This window comes from Procambarus clarkii, chromosome 23 (genome assembly GCF_040958095.1).
Source record: "Procambarus clarkii isolate CNS0578487 chromosome 23, FALCON_Pclarkii_2.0, whole genome shotgun sequence".
NCBI lineage: Eukaryota > Metazoa > Arthropoda > Malacostraca > Decapoda > Cambaridae > Procambarus > Procambarus clarkii.
Genome location: NC_091172.1, coordinates 44502126 through 44528716, shown reverse-complemented (window position 1 = coordinate 44528716; position 26591 = coordinate 44502126). Strand labels below are relative to the sequence as shown.

Below are 26591 nucleotides of genomic sequence, written 5' to 3'. Positions count from 1 at the left end.
GCCGCTCCAAGCAACAGCCTGGTGGACAAAACTTTACAAGTCAAGCCTGGCCTCCGGCTGGGCTTGGGGAGTAGAAGAACTCCCAGAACCCCATCAACCAGGTAACCCTATCAATTCCCTTCAGAATCTTGAATGTGGTGATCATGTCCCCCTAACTCTTCTGTCTTCCAGCGAAGTGAAGTTTAATTCCTGAAGTCTCTCCACGTTGCTCATACCTCTCAGCTCGGGTACTAGTCTGGTGGCAAACCTTTGAACCGTTTCCAGTTTAGTCTTATCCTTGACTTGGTATGGACTCCATGCTGGGACTGCATACTCCAGGATTGGCCTGACACATGTGGTATACAAAGTTCTGTATGATTCTTTTCACAAGTTTCTGAATGCCGTTCGTATGTTGGCCAACCTGGCATATGCCGCTGATGTTATCCTCTTGATATGGGCTGCAGGAGACAGGTCTGGAGTGATATCATCCCCCAAGTCTTTTTCTTTCTCTGACTCCTGAAGAATTTCCTCTCCCAGATTATACCTTGTATCTGGCCTCCAGCTCCCTACACCTATCTTCATTACATTACATTTGGTTGGGATAAACTCTAACAACCATTTGTTCGACCATTCCTTCAGCTTCTCTAGGTCTTCTTGAAGCCTCAAGCAGTCCTCTTCTGTCTTAATCCTTCTCATAATTTTGGCATCGTCCGCAAACATTGAGAGAAATGAATCTATACCCTCCGGGAGATCATTTACATATATCAGAAACAAGATAGGACCGAGTACAGAGCCCTGTGGGACTCCACTGGTACTTTACGCTAATCGGAGGTCTCACCCCTCACTGTAACTCTCTGCTTCCTATTGCTTAGATACTCCCTTATCCATTGGAGCATCTTACCAGCTACACCTGCCTGTCTCTCCTGCTTATGTACCAGCCTCTTATGCGGTACTGTGTCAAAGGCTTTCCGACAATCCAAGAAAATGCAGTCCGCCCAGCCGTCTTTTTCTTGCTTAATCTTTGTCACCTGGTCGTAGAATTCTATTAAGCCTGTCAGGCAAGATTTACCCTCCCTGAACCCATGTTGGCGATTTGTCACGAAGTCCCTTCTCTCCAGATGTGATACCAGGTTTTTTCTCACTATCTTCTCCATCACCTTGCATGGTATACAAGTCAAGGACACTGGCCTGTAGTTCAGTGCCTCTTGCCTGTCGCCCTTTTTGTATATTGGGACCACATTCGCCGTCTACCATATTACTGGTAGGTCTCCCGTCTCCAGAGACCTACTATACACTATCGAGAGTGGCAAGCAAAGTGCCTCTGCACACACTTTCAGTACCCATTGCGAGATCCCGTCTGGACCAACAGCCTTTCTAACATCCAGATCCAGCAGGCGTCTCTTGACCTCCTCTCTCGTAATTTCGAACTCTTCTAAGGCCGCCTGGTTTACTTCCCTTTCTCCTAGCACAGTGACCTCACCTTGTTCTATTGTGAAGACCTCCTGGAACCTCTTGTTGAGTTCTTCACACACCTCTTTGTCATTCTCTGTATACCTGTCCTCGCCTGTTCTAAGTTTCACTACCTGTTCTTTCACTGTTGTTTTCCTTCTGATGTGACTGTGAAGTGGCTTTGGTTCGGTCTTGTCTTTGTTTGCTATATCATTTTCATAACTTTTCTCTGCTTCTCTTCTCACCCTGACATACTCATTCCTGGTTCTCTGGTATCTCTCTCACTGCTTTCTGGTGTTCTGTTATTCCGGAAGTTCCTCCACGCCTTTTGTTCAGTTTCTTTGCTTCCTTACATGCCCTATTATACCATGCATTCTTCTTTTGCTGCTCGGATTTTTCCTTTTGGGCCGAGATGTACCTGCTTACTGCCTCCTGACACATTAAGGTGACATAGTCCATCATATCTTGTACAGACTTATCTCTGAGGTCTGTGTCCCAAGGTATTTCCCTTAGGAAGCTTCTCATCTCCTCATAATTCCCCTTTCGGTAAGCCATCCTTTTGTTTCCTAGTCCTTTTTTGGGGGAGATAATTCCTAGCTCTACCAGGTACTCAAAGTTCAATACACTGTGATCACTCATTCCCAAGGGTGCTTCCATCTTGACTTCCCTTATATCCCACTCATTTAGGGTAAATATCACATCAAGCATTGCTTGTTCATCTTCTCCTCACATTCTTGTTGGTTTCTTGATGTTTTGGCTTAGAAAGTTTCTTGTTGCCACGTCTAGCAGCTTAGCTCTCTATGTTTCTGGTCCTCCATGCGGGTCTCTGTTCTCCCAATCTATATTCCCATGGTTGAAGTCTCCCATGATTAGTAGTCCAGATCCATTCTAGCTAGCAACAGAAGCTGCTCTCTCTTATGTTAATGGTGGCCATGTTGTTTCTATCATATTCCTGTCTGGGTCTTCTGTCATTTGGTGGCGGATTATATATGACTACGATTATAATTTTTTGCCCTTCAGTTGTTATTGTACCTGTTATGTAGTCACTGAAATCTTCACATCCCTGAACAACCATCTCCTCAAAATCCCAGCTTTTTCTTACCAGCAGGGCTACACCATCACCACCTCTTCCTTCTCTCTCTTTCCTCATAACATAATAGTCATGTGGGAACACTGCATTTGTTATGGTTTTCGTTAGCTTTGTTTCTGTGAAAGCTATTATGTCTGGGTTTTCCTCTAGTACCCATTCTCCAAGTTCATTTTCTTTATTTGTAATTCCATCTATGTTAGTGTACATTGCCTTGAGGCTCACTTTCTTCTGTCCCTTCTCAAATCTCCTCCTTGGTGAGTGTTCTGCTGGTGGGGGAAGCTGTTCCATGGGTGTGAGGATTTGTGAGGTGGATAACAGGGTTGCAGAGGATACTGGGATGAGGGGTCAAGTGTAGGGGGAGGGACAGGGAGTGTTTGGGGTAGGGGGGGGGGATTTTCTATACAGAGGAGGATGGTGGAGTTGCCCTCCCCACTGGTGTTACTGGGTAGCTGGTTGTGGTTTCCCCCCTTGCCTCTTAGGGTGATGTGTTAGGAGCTGTGATTTCCTGGTTTTCCCCCTCTCGCCCTGTGCTTCTTCCTTGCTTCTGCCGCCATGGCCCTCTCCTCCCTCGTCATGTCCCTTTGGAGGAATACTTTTTTTAATTCTTTCACATGTTGCAGGTGGTTTTTCTTTGTTAGAATCGTGTCCTTTGTGTTCTCATTTGCAAACACTATCTTTAACACACGGTCTCGGTCTTTTTTGTACCTGCCTAAACTGAAAACCCTTTCAATGCTATGCTAAGCCCCTTCCATGTCTAGTGCCTTCAGTATTTCATTCACTGCCGCTTTGTCCTTATCATTCCACTCTTTCCTATTAGATCCTTCCAGCTCTTTAATACCCACAGCAACCACTGATCTTTTCCTTTGCAGCAGCTGGCTAGTGGAGAATGCCGCTTCCTGTGAGGTGGCTGCTTTGATGGCCACCTCCATTACTGCAGACATTACTTTAGAGTTTTTTTTTTAGCATTTCTGCAAATGTTGCTTTTATTGTGGCATTCTCTTCCAAAATACTATTACCACCTTCTCCCTGGGTGGTTATCTGAGTCTCAGCATCGATACTGTTCTCTTTGAGGGCCCTAATCTCCTCCTTTGCTGCTGTCAGCTCTCTTTTTAGGTTGCTTATTTCATTCTTCATTTCCTGCATCTCATTCTTGATGTCCTTCAGAAACTTTGCAAACATTTCCTTCATTTCGTCCCCTTCATTTTTTCCCTGTTCCCCTGTTAGCTCTGGCTGTCATGCTTGACCTTGTCCCTAGTTGTGCCATGATAGGATTTGTCAGAAGGGCAGAGTGGGGTGGGGGAGAGAGAGAGAGAGAGAGAGAGAGAGAGAGAGAGAGAGAGAGAGAGAGAGAGAGAGAGAGAGAGAGAGAGAGAGAGAGAGAGAGAGAGAGAGAGAAAGAGAGATAGAGAGAGATAGAGAGAGAGAGAGAGAGAGAGAGAGAGAGAGAGAGAGAGAGAGAGAGAGAGAGAGAGAGAGAGAGAGAGAGAGAGAGAGAGAGAGAGAGAGAGAGAGAGAGGGAGAGAGAGGGAGAGAGAGAGAGAGAGAGAGAGAGAGAGAGAGAGAGGGAGAGAGAGAGAGAGACAGAGAGGGAGAGAGAGATAGAGAGAGAGAGAGAGACAGAGAGGGAGAGAGAGAGAGAGAGAGAGAGAGAGAGAGAGAGAGGAGAGAGAGAGAGAGAGAGAGAGAGAGAGAGAGAGAGAGAGAGAGAGAGAGAGAGAGAGAGAGAGAGAGAGAGAGAGAGAGAGAGAGAGAGAGAGAGACAGAGAGGGAGAGAAAGATAGAGAGAGAGAGAGAGAGATAAATAGAGAGAGAGATAAAGAGAGAGAGAGAGAGAGAGAGAGAGAGAGAGAGAGAGAGAGAGAGAGAGAGAGAGAGAGAGAGAGAGAGAGAGAGATGAGAGAGAGAGAGAGAGAGAGAGAGAGAGAGACAGAGAGACAGAGAGGGAGATAAAGATAGAGAGAGAGAGAGAGAGATAAATAGAGAGAGAGAGATAAAGAGAGAGAGAGATAGAGTGAGAGAGAGAGAGAGAGAGAGAGAGAGAGAGAGAGAGAGAGAGAGAGAGAGAGAGAGAGAGAGAGAGAGAGAGAGAGAGAGAGAGAGAGAGACAGAGAGACAGAGAGTGGGAGAGGGAGAGAGAGGGAGAGAGTGGGGAAGGGTGAGAGAGGGGGAGAGTGTGTGTAACGGAGATACGGGGAACCGGGGGTAGGGAGATGGCGACCAGGTCAGGTCAGGTCAGATGGGGGGTAAGTGGGGGAGGGAGTATAGTGAGGTCTTACCTCCTTTCCACAAAAGGTGTTAATCTTTTCTTCCCTGACTGAACTTTTGTGTGTGTCTGTGCGTGTGTGTGTGTGTTTTTGCGTCTTCATGCGTGTGTTAGTGCATACGTACGTGGGCGTTTACCTCTACCTAAAATGAGCCACTTTGAGATTTTAAATATATATGATATCCTGAACAAGAATTTGATAATATTTTACCTCACTCTGTACACCTAATTAATTGACCAGAGAGGGGTACCTACCAGTCAGCCTCCCGCTCCCACAACCAGATGAGTATTGACGATGTATGGATGATGATGGTGATCCGTCGTCGCCTCCCACGTGGTGATTCACTCAGTTCTAGAAGATTGATGATGGCGGTTCTTGGGGTGTGTGTGTGTGTACTCACCTATTTATTTTGGGGGGGTTGAGTTCTGGCTCTTTGGTCCCGCCTCTCAACTGTCAATCAACTGGTGTTCAGGTTCTTGAGCCTACTGGACTCTATCATATCTACACTTGAAACTGTGTATGGAGTCAGCCTCCACCACATCACTTCCTAATGCATTCCATTTCTCAACCACTCTGACACTAAAATAGTTCTTTCTAATATCTCTGTGGCTCATTTCGGCACTCAATTTCCTCCTGTGTCCCTTAGTGCGTGTGCCCCTTGGGTTAAATAGCATGTCCTTCTCCACCCTATCAATTCCTTTGAGAATCTTGCATGTGGTGATCATATCCCCCCCAACTCTTCTGTCTTCCAACGACGTGAGGTTTAACTCCCGTAGTCTCTCCTCGTAGGTCATACCTCTCATCTCATGTACTAGTCTGGTGGCAAACCTTTGAACCTTCTCTAGTTTAGTCTTATGCTTGACTAGATATGGACTCCATGCAGGAACTGCATACTATAAAATTGGTCTGACATATGTGGTATACAAAGTTCCGAATGATTCCTTAGACATGTTTCTAAAGGCCGTTCTTATGTGGGCCAACCTGGCATATGCCGCTGATGTTATCCTCTTGATATGGGCTTCAGGGGAAAGGTCTGGCATGATATAAACCCGCAAGTCTTTCTCTCTCTCAGACTCTTTAAGAATTTTATCTCCCAAATGATACCTTGTATCTGGTATTCTGCTCCCTACACCTATCTTCATTACATTACATTTGGTTGGGTTAAACTCTAACAACCGTTTGTTCAACCATTCCTGCAGTTTGTCCAGGTCTTCCTGAAGCCTCAAGCTGTTCTCCTCTGTCTTAATCCTCATAACTTTGGCGTCGTCAGCAAACATTGAGGGGAATGAGTCTATACTCTCTGGAAGATCGATTACGTATATCAGAAACAGGATTGGTCCGAGTACAGAGCCCTGTGGGACTCCACTGGTGACTTCACGCCAATCTGAGGTCTCACTCGTTGCTGTAACTCTCTGCTTCCTATTGCTTAGGTACTCCCTCATCCACTGGAGCGCCCTACCAGTTACTCCTGCCTGTTTCTCCAGCTTATGCATCAGCCTTTTATGGGGTACTGAGTCAAAGGTTTTCCGACAGTCCAAAAAGATGCAGTCCGCCCGTCCTTCTCTTTCTTGCTTAATGTTTGGCACCTGATTGAAGAATTCTAATAAGCCTGTAAGGCAAGATTTACCCTCCCTGAACCCATGTTGATGGGTTGTCACGAAGTCCCTTCTCTGCAGATGTGTTACTAGGTTTTTTCTCACGATCTTCTCCATCACTTTGCATGGTATACAAGTTAAGGATACTGGCCTGTAGTTCAGTGCCTCTTGTCTGTCGCCCTTTTTGTATATTGGGACTACATTAGCCGTCTTCCATATTTCTGGTGTGTGTGTGTGTGTGTGTACTCACCTAATTGTACTCACCTAATTGTGTCTGCAGGATCGAGCATTGACTTTTGGATCCCGCTTTTCGAGCATCGGTTGTTTACAGCAATGACTATGGTCTTATTTCCCTATCATATTTAGTTTTAAAATTATGAATAGTATTTGCTTCCTCAACCTGTTCCTTAAGTGCATTCCATTTTCCCACTACTCTCACGCTAAAAGAAAACTTCCTAACATCTCTGTGACTCATCTGAGCTTCCAGCTTCCACCCATGTCCCATGGTTCTGTTACTATTCCGTGTGAGCATTTCGTCTATGTCCACTCTGTCAATCCCCCTGAGTATTTTATACGATCCTATCATGTTCCCTTCTCTCCCTTCTTCTTTCTAATGTCATAAGGCCCAGTTCCCTCAGGCGCTCCTCATACCCCATCCCTCGTAGCTCTGGGACGAGTCTCGTTGCAAACCTCTGAACCTTTTCCAGTTTCCTTATATGTTTCTTCAGATGGGGACTCCATGATGAGGCGGCATACTCTAAGACTGGCCTCACGTAGGCAGTATAAAGTGCCCTAAATGCCTCCTTACTTAGGTTTCTGAATGATGTTCTAACTTCTGCCAGTGTAGAGTACGCTGCTGCCATTAACCTGTTTATATGTGCTTCAGGAGATAGATTAGGTGTTACGTCCACGCCCATGCCTCTTTCTCGCGTCGTCACAGGTAGGCAGTTCCCCTTCATTGTGTACTGTCGCTTTGGTCTCCTATCTCCTAGTCCCATTTCCATAACTTTACATTTGCTCGTGTTGAACTCCAGTAACCATTTCTCTGACCATCTCTTCAAGCTGTTCAGATCCTCTTGGAGGATCCTGCAATCCTCATCTGTCACAACTCTTCTCATCAACTTTGCATCATCCGCAAACATCGACATGTAGGACTCTACTCCTGTAAACATGTCGTTAACATACACTAGAAATAGAATTGGTCCCAGCACCGATCCTTGTGGTACTCCACTCGTTACTGTTCGCCAGTCCGGCTTCTCGCCCCTTACCATAACTCTTTGCCTTTTCCTGTTAGGTAGTTCCTTATCCATGCTAGGGCCTTTCCTCCCACCCCTGACTGCCTCTCAAGTTTGAACAGCAGTCTCATGTGCGGTACTGTATCAAAGGCTCTTTGGCAGTCCAGAAATATGTAGTCTGCCCAACCATCTTTGTTCTATCTTATCCTCGTTATTTTATCCTAGAATTCCAAAAGGTTTGTTAGGCACGATTGCCCTTTCCAGTACCCATGTTGATGTTTGTTCACAAAGCTAACGTTCTCCAGGTGTGCAACCAGTCGTAGCCTAATTATTCTTTCCAGTATTTTACAGGGGATGCTTGTCAGTGATACAGGTCTATAGTTAAGTGCCTCCTCCTTATCACCTTTCTTCAAGATCGGTACGACATTTGCCTTCTTCCAGCAACTGGGCAATTCTCCTGACATAAGTGACTCATTAAAGATCATTGCCAGAGGCACGCTGAGGGGCTGCGCTGCTTCTTTAGTATCCAAGGTGATAATTTGTCTGGTCCAACTGCTTTATTTGCATCCAGTGTTGTCAACTGTTTTATTACCTCCTCTGCTGTCACCTCTATATCTGATAGTCTTTCATCTAGGGTAATCCCTTCTAACAATGAGAGCTGCTCAGGCTCGGTAGTGAACACTCCATGGAAACTGGCATTCAGTGCCTCACAGATTTCCTTGTCACTTTCAGTATATTCCCCCTCTGTCTTCCTTAGTCTTGTCACTTGGTCGTTTACCGATATTTTTCTTCTTATATGGCTGTGGCAAAGCAACTTAGGTTGTTTTTTAGCTTTGATCGCGATGTCGTTCTCATAGTCCCTTTCCGATATTCGTCTTATGGTAATGTAATCGTTCCTAGCTCTGTTGCATCTGATCCTATTGTCCTCTGTCCTTTGTCTTCTGTACTTCCTCCACTCCCGCCTGCTGGCCATTTTTGCTTCCTGACACTGTCTATTAAACCATGGGTTATTATATTCCCTCTTTTATTTTTCCCTTTACTGTTGGTATAAATCTCTCTTCGGCCTCCTGGCATTTCTGTATGACTAGGTCCATCATATCTTAGACTGTTTTTCCTCTAATTTCTTCCTCTCACTGCACCTCTCTCAGATAGTCCCTTATCCTCCTATAGTCCCCTTTCCTGTAGTCAGCTCTCCTCTCCCAGACCTCTTGTCCCATGGTCACAAGTTTGAATTCCATCGTGTAGTCAAAGACTAGGACACAATGGTCGCTGGCCCCTAGAGGTATTTCATGCTCTAAATTCTCGATATCTTCTACGTTCTGGTTGAAAATCAGGTCTAATAGGCTCAGTGCATTTCCTCCTCTTTCCCTTGTGTCTTCCTTGACATGTTGTGTTAGGAAATTCCTTTCTATAGCATCTACTAACTTTGCTCCCCACGATTCGTCCCCTCCATGGGGATTTCTTGATTCCCAATTTATCTCTCCATGATTTAGGTCCCCCATGACCAGCAGCTTCGCTCTCATTCTGTGGGCTAGTGTTGCTGCCTTCTGCAGTTCATCTATACATGCCTTGTTGTTGTCATCATACTCCTGCCTGGGTCTTCTACTGTTTGGTGGGGGATTGTAGATTACCACGATCACAATCTTCCTCCCATCTGCTGTCAGAGTTCCATGTATGAAGCTTGTGCACTCACTGGTAACCCGATTTCTCAGGTCTTCAAACTTCCATTTCTTCTTTATTAAGAGTGCCACTCCCCCTCCCTGTCTCTGTGTCCTCTCTTTTCTTATCACCTGGTACCCCTCTGGAAGGATTACTTCTGAGATCATGTCATTTATTTTAGTTTCCACAATTGCCACTATGTCACGATCTGCCTCACTCACTCTTTCTTTTATCTCTTCTGCTTTATTAGATACCCCATCAGCATTGGTGTACCAAACCTTGAGATTCTTCATGGAAACTCTTGTACCAGAGTTCGCCCTTATTCTGGGGGTCTGGGGGAATCTGGGGATGTCTGGGGGGGAGTGAATGGGGGCTAAGGTGATCCAGGGGGTGTCTGGGGGATCCGGGCGGTGTTTGGGGTGATCCTCGGGGTGTCTGGGGGGGTCCGGGGGGGTGAAAGATGTCGGGAGGGGTGCTTGGGGGGCGAATTGGAACTGGGCATCTAGGAAGGTAGGTAGGAAGGTCTGGGATAGGGCCTGGGTAGGTAGGTCTGAGGTAGGAAGGGTATACTGGGTCTGAAGATTAGGGAGGGTCAGATAGGCATAGAGGGGTTGGGAGGTAGCGTAAGGTTAGGAGTCAGTTAGAGGTTGAGAGGTTGCAGGGGAGAAGGATAGAGGGGGTAGGGGGAAGAGGAGCAGATGGAACATGGATAATGAGAATGGGAGGGAGGTTGTATTAGTCAGAGGGAACTCAGGGGTAGGTGTGGGCATTGGGGCAGAAGGGGGGAAGAGGGAAATGGAGGAAGAGGTAGGGGGGTCCCCCACTCCTCCACGGGGGTTCCATGTGCCCCCCTCGCAAGGTGTGTGTGTGTGTGTGTGTGTGTGTGTGTGTGTGTGTGTGTGTGTGTGTGTGTGTGTGTGTGTGTGTGTGTGTGTGTGTGTGTGTGTGTGTGTGTGTGTGTGTGTGTGTGTTTACTAGTTGTGTTTCTGCGGGGGTTGAGCTTTGCTCTTTCGGCCCGCCTCTCAACTGTCAATCAACTGTTTACTAACTACTATTTTTGTTTTCCACACCACACACACACACACACCCCAGGAAGCAGCCCGTGACAGCTGACTAACTCCCAGGTACCTATTTACTGCTAGGTAACAGGGGCATTCAGGGTGAAAGAAACTTTGCCCATTTGTTTCTGCCTCGTGCGGGAATCGAACCCGCGCCACAGAATTACGAATCCTGCGCACTATCCACCAGGCTACGAGGCTGTGTGTGTGTGTGTGTGTGTGTGTGTGTGTGTGTGTGTGTGTGTACCCACCTAGTTGTGTCTGCAGGATCGAGCATTGACTCTTGGATCCCGCCTTTCGAGCATCGGTTGTTTACAGCAATGACTCCTGTCCCATTTCCCTATCATACCTGGTTTTAAAATTATGAATAGTATTTGCTTCCACAACCTTTTCCTGAAGTGCATTCCATTTTCCCACTACTCTCACGCTAAAAGAAAACTTCCTAACATCTCTGTGACTCATCTGAGTTTCAAGCTTCCATCCATGTCCCCTCGTTCTGTACTATTCCGTGTGAACATTTCGTCTATGTCCACTCTGTCAATCCCTCTGAGTATTTTATACGTTCCTATCATGTCCCCCCTCTCCCTTCTTCTTTCTAGTGTCGTAAGGCACAGTTCCCTCAGGCGCTCCTCATACCCCATCCCTCGTAGCTCTGGGACGAGTCTCGTTGCAAACCTCTGAACCTTTTCCAGTTTCATTATATGCTTCATCAGATGGGGACTCCATGATGAAGCGGCATACTCTAAGACTGGCCTCACGTAGGCAGTGTAAAGCGCCCTAAAAGCCTCCTTACTTAGGTTTCTGAATAATTTTCTAACTTTCGCCAGTGTAGAGTACGCTGCTGTCGTTATCCTATTTATATGTGCCTCAGGACATAGATTAGGCGTTACGTCCACATCCAGGTCACTTTCGCGCGTCGTTACAGGTAGGCTGTTCCCTTTCATTCTGTACTGTCCCTTTGGTCTCCTATCTCCTAGTCCCATTTCCATAACTTTACACATTTGCTCGTGTTGAATTCCAGTAGCCATTTCTCTGACCATCTCTGCAACCTGTTCAGGTCCTCTTGGAGGATCCTGCAATCCTCATCTGTCACAACTCTTCTCATCAACTTTGCGTCATCCGCAAACATCGACATGTGCATGTGTGTGTGTGTGTGTTTTATAAGGCTTGAATGGTTGGCAAATTCTATTTGTTCAACAGAATACATGACGGTATACATTGCTCATGAATGTACATTCTTAAGATGTCTGATCTCTAAATGCAGTAAATATAATACTTAAGAAATTATCCTTATTTCACAATTTTATTACGATATTTGTAATAAGAAATTTTTTTAATTAAATTTATTTAAAAGTTTTTAAAATTATGACTTTTTTTCTATTTCATCCTCGGTTAAGACTTGCGGGACAAGGGGAAATTGCCATTCCTTCACACTGTGGCCAGATGGAGCGCCAGTCCTCTTCACTTGATAAGTCTGCTGATGGACCACAGTGCTGAGATTAACGCTGTTGATGACGAAGGTTAGTGTTCCAGTAATGTTCATATTATCTCTAAATTGTAGGTTCAGCTGGAGACCCCCAACCATCTCTTTAATTAATCCACTGACAAAGTTAACACTAATGCAATTGGCTATTATAAGTGGATGTAGCTCGATCATTTTGGTCAATTTGTCTTGATCATTTGTTATAATTGATCCTAGTTACCTGATATTCTTGTGGCACTTTGCCGAGAAGATAGTTTGACAATTAATGGATGTTCGGGGCAAACTTGAGATTACTATATTGGAAAGAAAATATATAAATTTGTCAAAACGCGGCCGATATTGATTGAATATTGACCTATATGTGGGGAAAATTTTCTAACATATAGTTTACTGTAATCATAAATTAATTAATAAATCTAGATAAATATTTGACATAAGGGGACTGTATCAATTGAATATAATTAGTTAGATTATTCCACTTCCACACTCTTTGGGGGTAGATATAAAACTGCTAGATTTACCTAATAAACATTATATTGCATAATTTCAATAATAAAATTTATCAGGAAAAAAGGGTTATGGTGTTAGTAAACTAACTACAATATCATAACAAAGTAATGATCAACACAGCTGTCAAGTAGATAATGAGAAGTGCATCTAACAGTCTTCCTATATCAGTACAATCCTGTCTCAATGTTAAGGTGTCTTGGACATATGGTTCTCCAGTCAAGATGATCCGCTCTCGTCACCTTTATTCCACGCTGTGAAAGGCATAAAATGTAATTTCTATTGAACTACAGTTACATAAACTAATATCCATTAAAGGAATTAACCGCTTCACGGAATTATACTTACTAGGTTTATTTAATAATCCTACGTCCTAACGATTGGATAATCTATCACTGTAATTATGGCCATAAAGAATGATAAGATTGCTCATCCAACCGGACGTGGTGTCCTCGATGCTAGGTGAAGCAGGCAGCAACATCTGGGACTCATTAATGCACGGATGATCCCCAGATTTTGCGATGCTAAATGGCGAGTTTCTCGGAACACCAGCCAAGATGGCTTCTACTCAGCAAGAGGTGATGCGCGCATTCCCTAGCTTCCTATCTGTGCATAATCTCTACATACAAGTCACGATATTTTACTCTATCTTACTATCTAATAAGACATTGCCGACGTTATTTTGCGTCGTAATAATGCACTTCAGGTATAAACAGACAGTTTTCCGCTGTTTATATTATTGAACCAAAGTGTCGTTATATGAACAACACATATGCATAGGTAATATTCAGTTCGTGACTTTATCCTGCCAGAATCAGCTAATGGCGGCTGTGGAAAATTCTACCTAGAAAAAGGAGGTATAATTTGTTTTAATGAATTAAATCAATTTCCGGTCTAAATTACCTAGTAATTTAAACAAAGAATAAACTGGATTTAATTCGATTTATAAAAATAGTTTGTTCTCATAGGAACTGGGTGGCTGATGCAATCGTGGCCATGAATAATAGGAAGAATATGGCGGCACTATGCTTCTTGGTAGTAATGTTAGTCAATTTAATTTCCTAGCACAATAAATTTATCTCATCGTACTAGGGGCTAGTATTTGGGGTGTGGGAAATGTGGGACAATATAAGCATGGGAGTAAACCATGTGTTAAGTGGAGGTAACAAGTTTCAACCAGTAGAGCAAGAGCTTGGGAGCCGCTAATAAGCTTCATGTGATTGTAAATCTTTGCATGTGAAAAGTTGTGGTCGTGTCAACACAGGTTTGATAGCATGTGAAGAATGCTGTGCTAATAACAATTAATGAATAAAGTATTCTGCACTAAACAGTAATACGAAAATATAAATTTTCAGGTAAAATTTGTATTTTACCTTACGTTTGTTAGGTAAAACGTGAGGTGTTAAGATAGTGATTACCTGTGGCAGTCATGTTCACTAACTCACATTGCTATTTAAATCGAGGCAGACACCTCTATGTCCAGTGCCAAATAAATTGAGTTATCCTCAGCAGAAGCGGTGAGCTTTACTTAGGTCAAGCTGCCTCGCTGTTGCCGCAGCTGCCCTGATCACTTCATTCCTCCAACAGCTGATTTGTGACATCGGCCATGTTCTTAGCCTCCTGTCTCTCACTAATAATAACCTTGACGTCGCACTCACTCACTAAGGCTCCTCTCCAATGAAGTCTTCAAGTACTCTCGTTCCTATCATAGTAGTAAGAGCTGTATCCTCAGGCTGCTCCACTACCGCCAAATGTGATGTATTCTCATAAGAGTACGTTGCCCCGCGGGACCTCCACCTTCTATGCCAACATGTCCACTGTCTCCACTGGTTGTGTCAACATTTATCATATATAGTGTCACTGGAGATTAACGTGATTTCGGATTGTCTGATAAAATAATCGCAGCAATCACTGGTTTGGCTCTCGTGCTAAAAGGGTATTTGGCACTACACTTACCCGTCGTCCTGTTGAATGCTATAAATCTCTTCTTACCTTCATTTCCTTCTGTACAGCAACATATATGGCCACGACCCACTGCTTTATGGGTTGCGTCGGGACTGCTTCAAACACTTGACGGACGATCCTCACTCTTCGCATTATACACAAACATCTGAAGGGGATGTAATCATATCCCTATTCTGACCAAGGGTGCCCTCTTGGGTTCCACTAACGACAGTCGCTCCACCTTGTCACTTTTTGCTTTTCCACCCTGTCAAAAATGTTGTCAGCCTCTCCTGTTATGGTCAAAGTACTCTTAATGCTCCCTCTGGTAACGCTCAACTTCCCACACTATCGCAAAACTGGCGATCTTCTCCTGGAGTGCTGGCGCCTACGTCTGCCCTTGTCCTCAGCTGTGAGACCAGTGATTCAATTCGCAAATCTGTTGTCCCGTCTTGATGCTCGCTGATGACGTCACTGCATCATTACTGCTGATTGGCTGCGACTAGCTGCTTTACCCTCTTTTGCCTCTCATTGTATAGCGACTAAGTCGGTGCCACAGCACTCGACGAAATCTCGTCCTCTTCCTCTGATCCTCGGTGCTATTTTGTGTGGCCATTCACCCGTTGCCAGTACTTTAAAACTACATTTACCTCACAGGTGTGCCTTGTGCACTTTTATTATAATTTTAAACTTTCTTTGGGCCGTCTAGTAGTTCATTCGGTGGGAATAAATCACTCTTGATGAATGTAAGGCCTTAATTTAGACAGTGATCATAATACAATATTTTCATAGTTGAAATATTTAGTCACAGTGGAAAATACCATATGGATAAATAGCTTATTCTCCTGTTTAAACAGTATTTTTAGTAATGATGAGGACCACCATTCATATATTGATGTAATGGACAATAAGAAAGCTTAATTTGCACACTGAATATGGGCAAACAGGATAAATTTTGTATGTATGTTGATAACAAAACTTAAAGCCGAGTTTTCCTTAATTTATAAATTTTCATTATTTTTTTTATGAAATGATAAAGCTTTCCATAATATTATATGTGATTTTGAGTTTTCTTAATTTGAGTTAAAATAACATAGAAATATGACAAAACCTAACCTACCTAACCTAACCTAACCTGAACTAACATAACTAAGTCAGTAATTCATGCTCTTAATAATATAATATTAACACTCTAGTCACTGAGAAACAAACTGTAATTAATCATCAACTATCACTTAAACAGATAAAATAACAAAGTAATCACATATCACTGAGTCACCATAATAACGAGTACTCACCCAAAAAACTTTTGTGTCATTAAGTCACAGTCACTCACACAGGCCACTTGGACGCCGTTACTGGACTAGATGGTTACAATCTTAAACTGACTAGTGTTTAATCTACCACACTTGAGTGGTGTGACATGCTTGAAGTGTCATGTCTGCCCCTCACTCTCTCAGCGGATCCACACACACACAGAGAGCTCGTTGCGAGTGTTACTCTGTTTAATCTGAGAATGGGTGATTGTTGTTAATTACTAAAACATGTACGAACCATGAAAGAATCAGGATCTTGTAAGGGTTAAGGGAATGATGTTTTCACTCTCTCTTTTTTTGACATAATGTACATGATAAATGCTCCAACTTTTCCTAATGGATCAACGTCTCAACACGATGTCGCAACATATATTATATTATATTATAAATATATATATATATATATATATATATATATATATATATATATATATATATATATATATATATATATATATATATATATATATATATATATATATATTGTGACGGGAAAGTGTTGGAGTGATGATGTTCGGCAGTCCTCCAATGGCAGGTGTCAAAGCCTGGTCACACTTTAAACAAAAATATTGACTGCTTGCCTGTTGTCTGTGGTAAGTTAGAGGGAGGAACACGTAAAACACAAAGTATGAACAGTGAAACTTTAATATATTTACTTTAAACATAAATGAAAATAAAGACAAATCTCGGGGAGTTAAAAATTCAATGAAAATAATGAAGAACTGCAAAGACAATGTGAAACACAAAATTACAATGTTAAAATGGTGCTGAGAATATCGGCTATGGCTGAAACCTCCCTTCATATACGAGCTAATGAGCTAGTATGCCAGAGAGAGATGTCAACGCTAAGAGCACAAGGAATCTTCTGAAGTTGATAGTTGGTCAGGCTCAGATGTCGACTCGGGTAGAGGGCGCTGAGGTGCGGAGTGCAGGTGCGCGGTCGGCGAGTCGCCAATCAGGGGCAGGCAAGCTGGTGAAGGGTAGTTAGCTGGTTTGATGACGAGCCGGCATGGGGGGTGTGTGGAGTGGGGGGAATTGGGTACGTTTTGCCTCCTGGTCAAAACGTTTTGTGCTACTGGTGACGTATCTTGAATGTAGCATCTTATACTTGTATCTTTGGACGTAACTTGAAGTAGGGAAGAGCAGGCTCAATCTCTCTTGAAAGAGATTATCGCCACAACTCTCCCCCGAAGCCTGCGGTTCCGGTGAAGTTACGTCTTCAGGAGGTAGAGTGGTAGGTGGAGCAGCCTCTACCTCATTGACTCTGGAGAGGGCGTCTGCTATGATGATGTCAGACCCCTTGATGTAGATGTCTCCAGGTTGAAATTCTGCAGATATCAAGCCCATTGTAGAAGCCGTCGATTGTTGAATTGGGCTTGCTTCAGGATGTGTAGGGGGTTGTGGTCCAAGTAGATTGTGGTAGACCGAGCACTTTTCAGGTACGGTTCGAAGGGCTGCAAGTTCAGGACGATGAGCAGCTCCCTGTCGATTGTGCTGTCGTTCCTTGTAGCTGGGGTCGCTAACAGGTAGATTCTTCTCGACTCGTTGTTGCATTGGGTCACCCCCGATGCCGGTACAACTGGCGTCGACATGGAGGATGAAAGGCTTCGTGATATCTGGCGAGGTGACAATAGGATTAGAACATGACAAAGGAGCACTATTATAGTCCTGGATTTTGGGATGAAGATCAGGTAGGATTTCCGATTTGGAAAGCACCAATTCAGTATTAATGCTTTCGGGAGAAGCAGGGAAGGTTTCACTGTGGAGGTATGGACCTTTAGATGTAGGGACAGATATCAGCACAGTTGGGGGAATACCTTGATACTGCTTCAGGAGGTTGACGTGGCACAACTGGGTCTTCCGCCGCCTATCAGGAGTCTCAAGAACGTAGTTGTTGTTCCTGCACTCCTTGATACGGTAAGGTCCTGAAAACTTGTTTTTCAATGGAGAACCTGGGATAGGAAGGTATGCCAACACGAAGTCTCCTGGTTTAAATTTCCTTAATTTACTGTTTTGGTCAAAATGAGTCTTCATCCTCTCCTGGGCTTTCAGTAGGTTGTCATTAGCAAATTTATGTACTCTCTCTAGAATGTGTTGTAAGTTTTGAAGAAACTGAGGCACATTCTGATGGTCACTGAAGGTGGCATTACGTAGAGAGTCCTTGAAAGCTTTGAGAGGAGTACGGCACTTACGTCCGTAGAGCTTCTCATAAGGAGATACTCCTAGAGACTCATTGGGGAGACTTCGAAAAATGCACATAATGAGATCAAGTTGTCTATCCCAGTCCTTTAAAGTCTCATTGCAGAATTTCATTAGGAGTGCTTTAATAGTCTGATGACTACGTTCAAGAGAACCCTGTGAAGCATTATGATAGGGGGCTGGACAGTACCTGTGTGAAAGTTGAACTCCTCCAGAGTCTTCTTGAAGAGATCACTGGTGAAGTTGGTGCCACAGTCACTTTGAACCTCTCTTGGAAATCCATACTGGGTGAAGATCTTCAATAGGTGTTTCACTACAGTAGCAGCCGTAATGTTCTTTACTGGAACTGCTATGGGAAACCTGGTGGCAGGACACATGATAGTTAATATATATGCGTTGCCAGAACTGGTCCGGGGTCAACGACCAACACAGTCTATGATGAGTCTGTGGAAAGGTTCCGCAGGCACCTGGATGGGTTTTAGTGGAGCCTGGGGAATAGAGATGTTAGGTTTACCTGCCATCTGATATACATGACACTGTAGTACGTATTGCTTTACGTCTTTTACCATACCTGCCCAGTAGTAGTCTTGTCTGATTCCGTGGTAGGTTTTGTTGAAACCATAGTGAGAAAGAGCTCCATGGGTCAGGTGTAGAATATCGGGCCGTATGCTGGTGGGAATCACTAGTTGTTCGACATTGGCCCAATCGTCGTCCTCCCTCAGCTTGCTGGGTCTGTATCTGCGGTAGAGCAACTCATTCCCTAGGAAGAACCCAGGGATACTGTCAGGTTGAGTCTCAGCCTGGAAGAATAATGTTGTTAATGATTGATCTTCCCTCTGTAACTTACGGAACTCCAACTTGGTAAGATTTGGAGGTAGATTCTGAGGGTCTTGAGGGACAGCGGTAGCGGTAGAGTCAGCTGGCTGTGGTCGTGCAGCTTGTGCATGGGTGGTCACCAAAACCGGAGGAGAAACTTCATCACTTTCTTGAACCTCTGCTGGAACATATTCAAAGATGGGATTATCCATTACAGAAGTACACACCTGGGGTTTGTCCGTGATGATCAGGTTGGTCGGTTGCAGGTCTTCTGCCAAGTCGTTGCCAAGGAGAAGTTGTACTCCAGGCACGGGAAAAGGCTTTTCCCTGATGGCGACTTGGACTTCACCGGTCACGAAGGGACAATCCAGGTAGACTCTGGCGAGTGGATATGGAGTGGTAGCAGTGAGGTCAGTGATAAGGACGGATTCCCCGGTGTAGGCGACGTTAGACACAGCCGATTTCAACATAATGGACTGAAGAGCCGCTGTGTCCCTCAAGATCTTCAATTTGAAACTTCCCTCCGAATCTGTACCGTTGGTAGAGACAGTTCCAGGATACAGGTGTTTACTGAAGAGAGAAAGATCATTAACATGAACACCAACATTCATTACAGGCTTACCGGACTTAGGAGGAGTCTGTTTGGGTTTAGTAGATTCATTGCTCTTGTATTGAGCCTTCACACATCTATCTATGGTATGTCCATAGAGTTTGCAATACTTACAATACAATTGTGAGCTCGCTTGATCTGTACTCACTTTATCGTAACTGTACCAAGACTTCTTACTGGAAGGTGGTTCTGGTGTCAGCCGGTGGATGAGGCTGTAGGTGTCAGCTGCACATTTGATGTATTCGGTTTCTTCTTTATCTGTTAGATTTAAACGGACGGAAGGGGGAACACGTCTCAAGAATTCCTCAACTAGCATGAGGTTGATGAGTTCTGCAAATGTAGAGACATGTGCTGCTTCCAGCCATTTCATGAAATATCTTTTCTTGGTATTGGCAAATTCTAGAAAGGTGGTGGTACTTGCCTTTAGATGATCACGGAATTTTCGTCGGTAGCTTTCGGTGGAGAGAAGGTAGGCGTCCAACACTGCTTGCTTCAGGGTCTGGTAGTCATTCTCAGACGCTAAGGTACTGAGAGTAACTGCAGCTCTACCTGTAAGATGCACTCTGAGAAGGGTAGACCGTTGGTCAGCAGGCCAGCTAAATTGATTAGCTAGGGTCTCAAAGGTGGTAAAAAAGACATCGATCTCTGTCTCAACGAATGGTAGCATTAACTTACTTGCATGGGAGACATTGAAACTTACAGGAAGATTAGCGGTAGCTTGTTAGCGCTGAAAGGAAAGGGTCCTGAAAGATATTGTTAATAGAAACGTTATCCCTACAGACAAAAATCAGAAGATAGAATTGACGATTTACTATAAAACCAAAAAAACCGTCAACCTACTCATGAGAAACTCTCCAGACACAAAGCAGAACGCTTTAAAAGAGACCAATGTCGTCTATGCCTTCAAATGCCCACTTGGGGACTGTAAGCCTCAAAGAACTCAGTATATAGGCAAGACAACAACATCTCTTTCCAGGCGATTAACGATGCATTAGCAACAGGGCTCCATTAAGGAACATATAATCTCTTCCCACAATCAGACCATCACCAGAGAAGTCTTAACAAAAAACACGGAAATCATCGATAGATACAGCGTTAGCAGGTGGCTTGATATTTGCGAGGCACTACACATTAAGAAGTCAACACCAGCAATCAACAGCCAATTAATGCGCAACTATATTCTACCCACTTCAAGACTCCGCACCAATATAGAAGCATCAAGAAATATGGGCCAATAGGCCCTTGCAGTTACTTCCATTCTTCTCATTAACTTACCCAATCTATACCCATTGTTTCGTGTTCTGTCTTGTGTTGAAAGTTTGTTTTCACCTCATCCAAAACTGTAGTAACATATCACCTCACCCAAATGCAGGTATAAAATGAAAGCTGTTTAAACTCGGTTTAGTGTTTGCAGGTTATAGTTGTGTGTGTGTGTAAACTAAAGTCTTTGAAAATGAAATAAGTTATTATGAAACGCGTTCAAGTGTCGTGTTAGACTAGAAATAAAATTGAATTTTGGAGAATTGATTTTTCAATTACCATCGACAGTGAAAAGAAACATAAGAAATATTGAGAAAATTTGTGTTAGAATTATTAATCTTACTTTTTCGGTCATATTTAATAATATATGTCTAGACACTAATAATATATGTCAGTGTTCTGTGTCTAGACACAGAACACTGTGTCTAGACACAGTGTTCTCCCATATTAACAGGGACTTGATGAAAAAACGTAAAAATGACCCCTCACTTGCTCTAGTGCTCTTGGGAGATGGTGGTCTTTGGAGTGTATAAATACTCCGAAATTACCATCTCTTTTAAGGGTCTGAGCAGGTGGTGGAGTGGGTTAAGGCGTACCTGTTATTCCAGTTGCTGGAAGGCTTCTGTGCTGGCTAGGGTTCGAGTCTCCTGGTGGGAAAGTGTTCTAAAGTTGTATACTTCACTCTCGTGTTTAGGAGAGTTGTGCCATATATATAAATATATATATATATATATATATATATATATATATATATATATATATAAATATATATATATATATATATATATATATATATATATATATATATATATATATATAAATATATATATATATATATATATATATATATATATATATAAATATATATATATATATATATATATATATATATATATATATATATATATATAAATGGAAATGTTTGTTTGTTCAAAATCGCTAATCTCCGAAAGTTCTTCTCCGATTGCTTTGCAATTTTCACTCAACGTTCCACTCGCATCCGATCGAGTTTTTATATACATACTATATAGATGTCACGTCTGTAATGGAAAAAAACAAGCTTTTTTTAGAAAACTGTATTTAAATGTGTGTTTCATGTGAGGGAAATGTTCGAAACCTCTTTACCGATTGCTTTGAAAATTTTACGAAACTTTGCATTCAAATAGACGAGTGTTTTTATATACCTACTATATACATGCCTCACCTTTAATAGGAACAAATATGAGTTTTTTTAAAACAGTCCCATCTATGGGACGAAAGAGGAACACATGCTGTAATCTCCGAAAGTTCTTCCCTGATTGCTTTGAAATTTTGACACAACCTTCCTTTCGAATACGTGCATGTTTTTATGTACCTACTATTTAGATGCCACACCTGTGACAGGTAAAAATGTGCTTTTTGGGGAAAACAGTGCCATCTGTTGCACGTAAGAGCAACACATGCTATTCAAAATACATTATGATTTAATTTCAATGATTCCGATTGCATTGATAAATTGATTTTTCATAGATTTTGATTTATTTTCATTTTGATTTATTTTGTGTGACTGCGCTGAAATTGAGCTGCGTTGTTTACCATAGTGTTCATTTCGTGAGTATAGTTTATTTGTTTCTTTTTTCATTGTTATTCATTTCGTTTTTTTAACTGTTCTTATTTTTCATTGCAATTGGTGGTAAAATTGAGCTCTGTCTGAATTGATCTATGTTTGAATTGAAATATTTCGTTAGTATATTTTTGGTTTTGTTTTGAAAACAAGAAAATGAAAAACACATTTATTTCACAGCTGAAATTTTGCAATAAACAGCTGTGAATCCACCGGCTACAACATCCTTCACGTTGGCCTTGGTCGGCCTTCTTCACGTTGTCAAAATGACGCGTTTCCAAAAACACTGCTGTATTCGGAAGTACATACGTATTACACGTGGAATGCCAGTAGAAAATCATTTGAATGAGGCAAACGAGGAGACCGAGTCGACGGACAACTTGGCATATTCAAATAAACTACGATAGGCAGACATCCACTGTGCATCCCAATCAAGGCGAATGTTCCTTTCTTTGCATGCTGTTGGTAAATGTGCCTGGATCAACGTCTTCCAGCAATTCAGATATGTCAACGGCGTTACACATGGCACTTTCCATAGTGAATGTCAAGCTCTAAATTAATTGGAGAACGACCGACACTAGGGTGTATGCATTAATGACGCGTCTAACACGTCATATTCAAATCAAATTCGTGCATTGTTTGCAATCATATTGACCACTGGCTCTCCTTCATCTCCAACAGAGTTATGGGAGAAATATAAATCGCACACAAGATATTGTCCGTCGAATACGTAAGGAAAATTCAAATATGAACATGGATTTCACAGCAGAAATCTACATCGAAGCGTTGATAATGATTGAAGATCTGTTCTTAGAAATCGCGAACAAAGTTCTCAATCAATTGGAAATGCCGTCACCGAATCGATTTGCTGCAGCTTCGTTTGATGTAGGATTGCGTCGTGAACAAGGTTACAACACGGATGATCTGTTGTCGTATGTGCAATCAAATATTCCTAATCTAACACTTGAGCGAAAAGGCATTTACAATCAAATAATTCTAAATGTCAATATCGGGCTTACAGAAATCTTAGATGCGCCAGGAAGAACTGGTAAAACCTTCCTAATTAGATTCATTCTGGCAGTATTTCGATCCCAAAATGGCATAGCCTTATCTCTTGCATCGTCCGGAAAAATTGCAACTTTGCTACTAGGTGGAAGAACTGCTACCTCGACTTTGAAATTGCCATTGAACATGCAATTCATTGAAACTCCCACGTGCAACATTTCCAAAGCATCCGGCACACGAACTTAACAATATTATTCAGTCTAACATCCAAAGCGAGGCAGTGACATACAAGTCCGTCGATACTGTTGAGGAAGCAGATGAAGCGGTTAATTATCCAACAGAATTTTGTAATTCATTCGATCTGCCAGGGATACCATCACACGTATGTCAATTAAAAATCTGAGTGCCAATTATCATGTTGCAAAATATCAAACAGCCATAACTTTGCAACGCGACGCGGCTTGCAGTAAAAAAATTAATCAGCCACGATTAATCGTCGCTGATTCGACAGCGTAGAAGCAACAATCTTGACAGCAGGACTTTTCAAAAGTAGAGATGTCCTTATTCCTCGCATTTCTCTGATTCCTACAGATATGCCATTTCAGTTAAGAGATCGTAATTTCCAATTCGATTGGCGTTTGCAATCACCATCAACAAAGCTCAGGGCCAATCTTTAGAATTGTGCAGTTTATATCTAGACACGGATAGCTTCTCACATGGACAATTATATTTTGCGTGTTCTAGAGTCGGCAAACCAGACAATCTCTATATCTCCACAGACAATTGAACAACAAAAAATATTGTATTTCCACAAGCATTGTAAAATTAAACATATTAAACATATTAAAAACGTGCGCTTTCTCTTTTGTTTCTTTCTAACATAACTAAATCAATAATTTATGTTCCTAATATAATTTAATAATAATATTTAAAATAAACCAATAGGAAACATTTTATTGAAAATAAAGAAAATCACTCGGCCTATTAGGCAAATCGGGCCTTGCATAGTAGGCTGAGAAGTGCGTTCTGGCTACTAGGTATGACATAAATATATATATATATATATATATATATATATATATATATATATATATATATATATATATATATATATATATATATATATATATATATATATATATATATATATATATATATATATATATATATATATATATATATATTTATATGTCGTTCCTAGTAGCCAGAACTCACTTCTCAGCCTACTATGCAAGGCTCGATTTACCTAATAAGCCAAGTTTTCCTGAATTAATATATTTTCTCTAATTTTTTTCTTATGAAATGATAAAGCTACCCATTTCATTATGTATGTGGTCAATTTTTTTTTATTTGGAGTTAAAATTAACGTAGATATATGACCGAACCTGACCAACCCTACCTAACCTAACCTATCTCTATAGGTTAGGTTAGGTTAGGTAGCCGAAAAAGTTAGGTTAGGTTAAGTTAGGTAGGTTAGGTAGTCGAAAAACAATTAATTCATGAAAACTTGGCTTATTAGGCAAATCGGGCCTTGCATATTAGGCCGAGAAGTGCGTTCTGGCTACTAGGTACGACATATATATATATATATATATATATATATATATATATATATATATATATATATATATATATATATATATATATATATATATATATATATATATATATATATATATATATATATATATATATATATATATATATATATATATATATATATATATATATATATATATATATATATATATATATATATATATATATATATATATATATATATATATATATATATATATATATATATATATATATATTGTTGAATATGACTAAGATTAATAATTGTAACAAGAATCTTCACAATATTTCTTACGTTTTTCTTCACTGTCGGGGGTAACTGAAAAATTAACTCTCCAAAGTTCATTTTCTCCTTCTTTCATTTATGATCTGATGCCTAAAAGCGTTTCACAAGGACTTCTCACAAATTACAGCACGAAGATGTTGATCTTGAAGTAAAGCATTCTTGTTTCCTCATGCAGAATCACTGGAAAAGCAGATTGCTTGTACTTTACATTCCCGAACACTGCACTGTTCATGGGGGGGAGGGGGGAGGGGGTACTAGATATTCTAACCTTTTTGTGACATTAGTACTGGCTTCCGCAAAGTCGCCAGACTGCTTGTCAATACTTAAATTCTGTATTTCCTGCCGGAGGTACGATACTCGGGTATTTCCATACCCAGGACCCCCACCTTTCCCTAAGGAACGAGTAGTGCACTTTCGTCTTTTCGAGGCCACAGGAGTTCACTTCATAGGTGCTATAACCCTAACTGGCACCAGGGATAAAATCCCTGTTAAGGCCTACATTTGCCTTTATACTTGTGCCACCATTTATCCAGGTTTTCCACAGGTTTTTCTGCACGCAGATCTTGCCCTAATTTGATGATATCTGTCAACGGGTCCAATCTGGTGGCTTATGAAACATACCTGAGTGAGATCTGGGACCACCCAGTTGTTCGCACTACCCTGAATGAACGGCAGTGCTACTGGAAATTTGTACCACCCAGAGCAACGTGGCATGGAGTGTTGATTGAGAGAATTGTTGGGACAGTGAAATGATGTATAAGGAAAACCTTGCAATGGTAAAAAACTAGAACTCCACACCGTTGTCACAGAAATTGAATCCAGAGGCAATAACCGACCGCTGACTTACCTTTCTGATGACATCTCACAACATGAGTCACATAGTCCATCTCATTTGATGTATGGAGACCTCTCAACCTTTTTGCGACCCTCACTGATGAGGACCCAAGAGATCCTTCATACATTGGGGAGAGCGACTTTGTTCAGCGTCATAAAGATCTGTTGCGAATAATCAGTCGGTGGAATGAAGTTTGGGATCTGGAGTATTTACCTGCTCTGCATGATTATTACTATGGGGCTACCAACCCCTGTAACATAATACAGTTACAACCTGTCGATGTTGTTCTGGTGGACAGCGAGAGCACATGCTCAGAGTGGCCTATAGACCGTATTGTCTCTGTTCATCCAGATAGCCAAGGAATCTTGAAGATAGTTAAAGTGAAGTACAAAGCAACCACTAGCCTCATGTCAGTAGAAAAGTTAGCACTATTGGAGTTGGCTGGAGAAGAAGTCATGAAGAGACCTACACAACTCTCAACTATAATAAGGGACATCCATCCTGTATGTAATGCCACACACAAGTGCACATTAAAATTAAAACAATATTTGAATAATTCAGATGAAGAGTAATAAAGTGTTCAGCGAGTCCTAAATAGTGGCATAATACATGTATTCTCCCTCCCAGAATTATGTGGTAATTTCCCCCTCCTAGATTATTAAAATTTATTTAATTATTATTTAATTACATATAATCCAGGAAAATATATTTTCTGTTTCATAAAATTATTAAAATAAATTTGAAGTTAAATTTCTCCTAAATAGGAGGATGTAATTAATTTATATATATTCATTATGAAAGCATATGAACTGTGATGTCACCA

At 41.8% G+C, this 26591-nt stretch overlaps 1 protein-coding gene across 1 annotated transcript; it reads left to right on the top strand.

Moving 5' to 3' along the window:
• Nucleotides 1-22910: 22910 nt before the first annotated feature.
• Nucleotides 22911-26340, top strand: LOC138367844 (uncharacterized). The gene is made up of 3 exons (XM_069329825.1): nucleotides 22911-22996; nucleotides 25467-25677; nucleotides 25816-26340. Exons 1-3 carry the CDS (start codon nucleotides 22911-22913, stop codon nucleotides 26338-26340), a joined length of 822 nt encoding a protein of 273 aa, XP_069185926.1.
• Nucleotides 26341-26591: the final 251 nt, after the last annotated feature.

Excerpts from the sequence above, each read along its gene's own strand:
- LOC138367844 (XM_069329825.1), top strand. The coding sequence starts at position 22,911 with ATGCCGTCACCGAATCGATTTGCTGCAGCTTCGTTTGATGTAGGATTG. Across the intron at positions 22,997-25,466 it reads AACACGGATGATCTGTTGTC|GTTTTCCACAGGTTTTTCTG; the intron begins GTATGTGCAATC and ends CCATTTATCCAG. Across the intron at positions 25,678-25,815 it reads TTGAGAGAATTGTTGGGACA|TCCATCTCATTTGATGTATG; the intron begins GTGAAATGATGT and ends TGAGTCACATAG.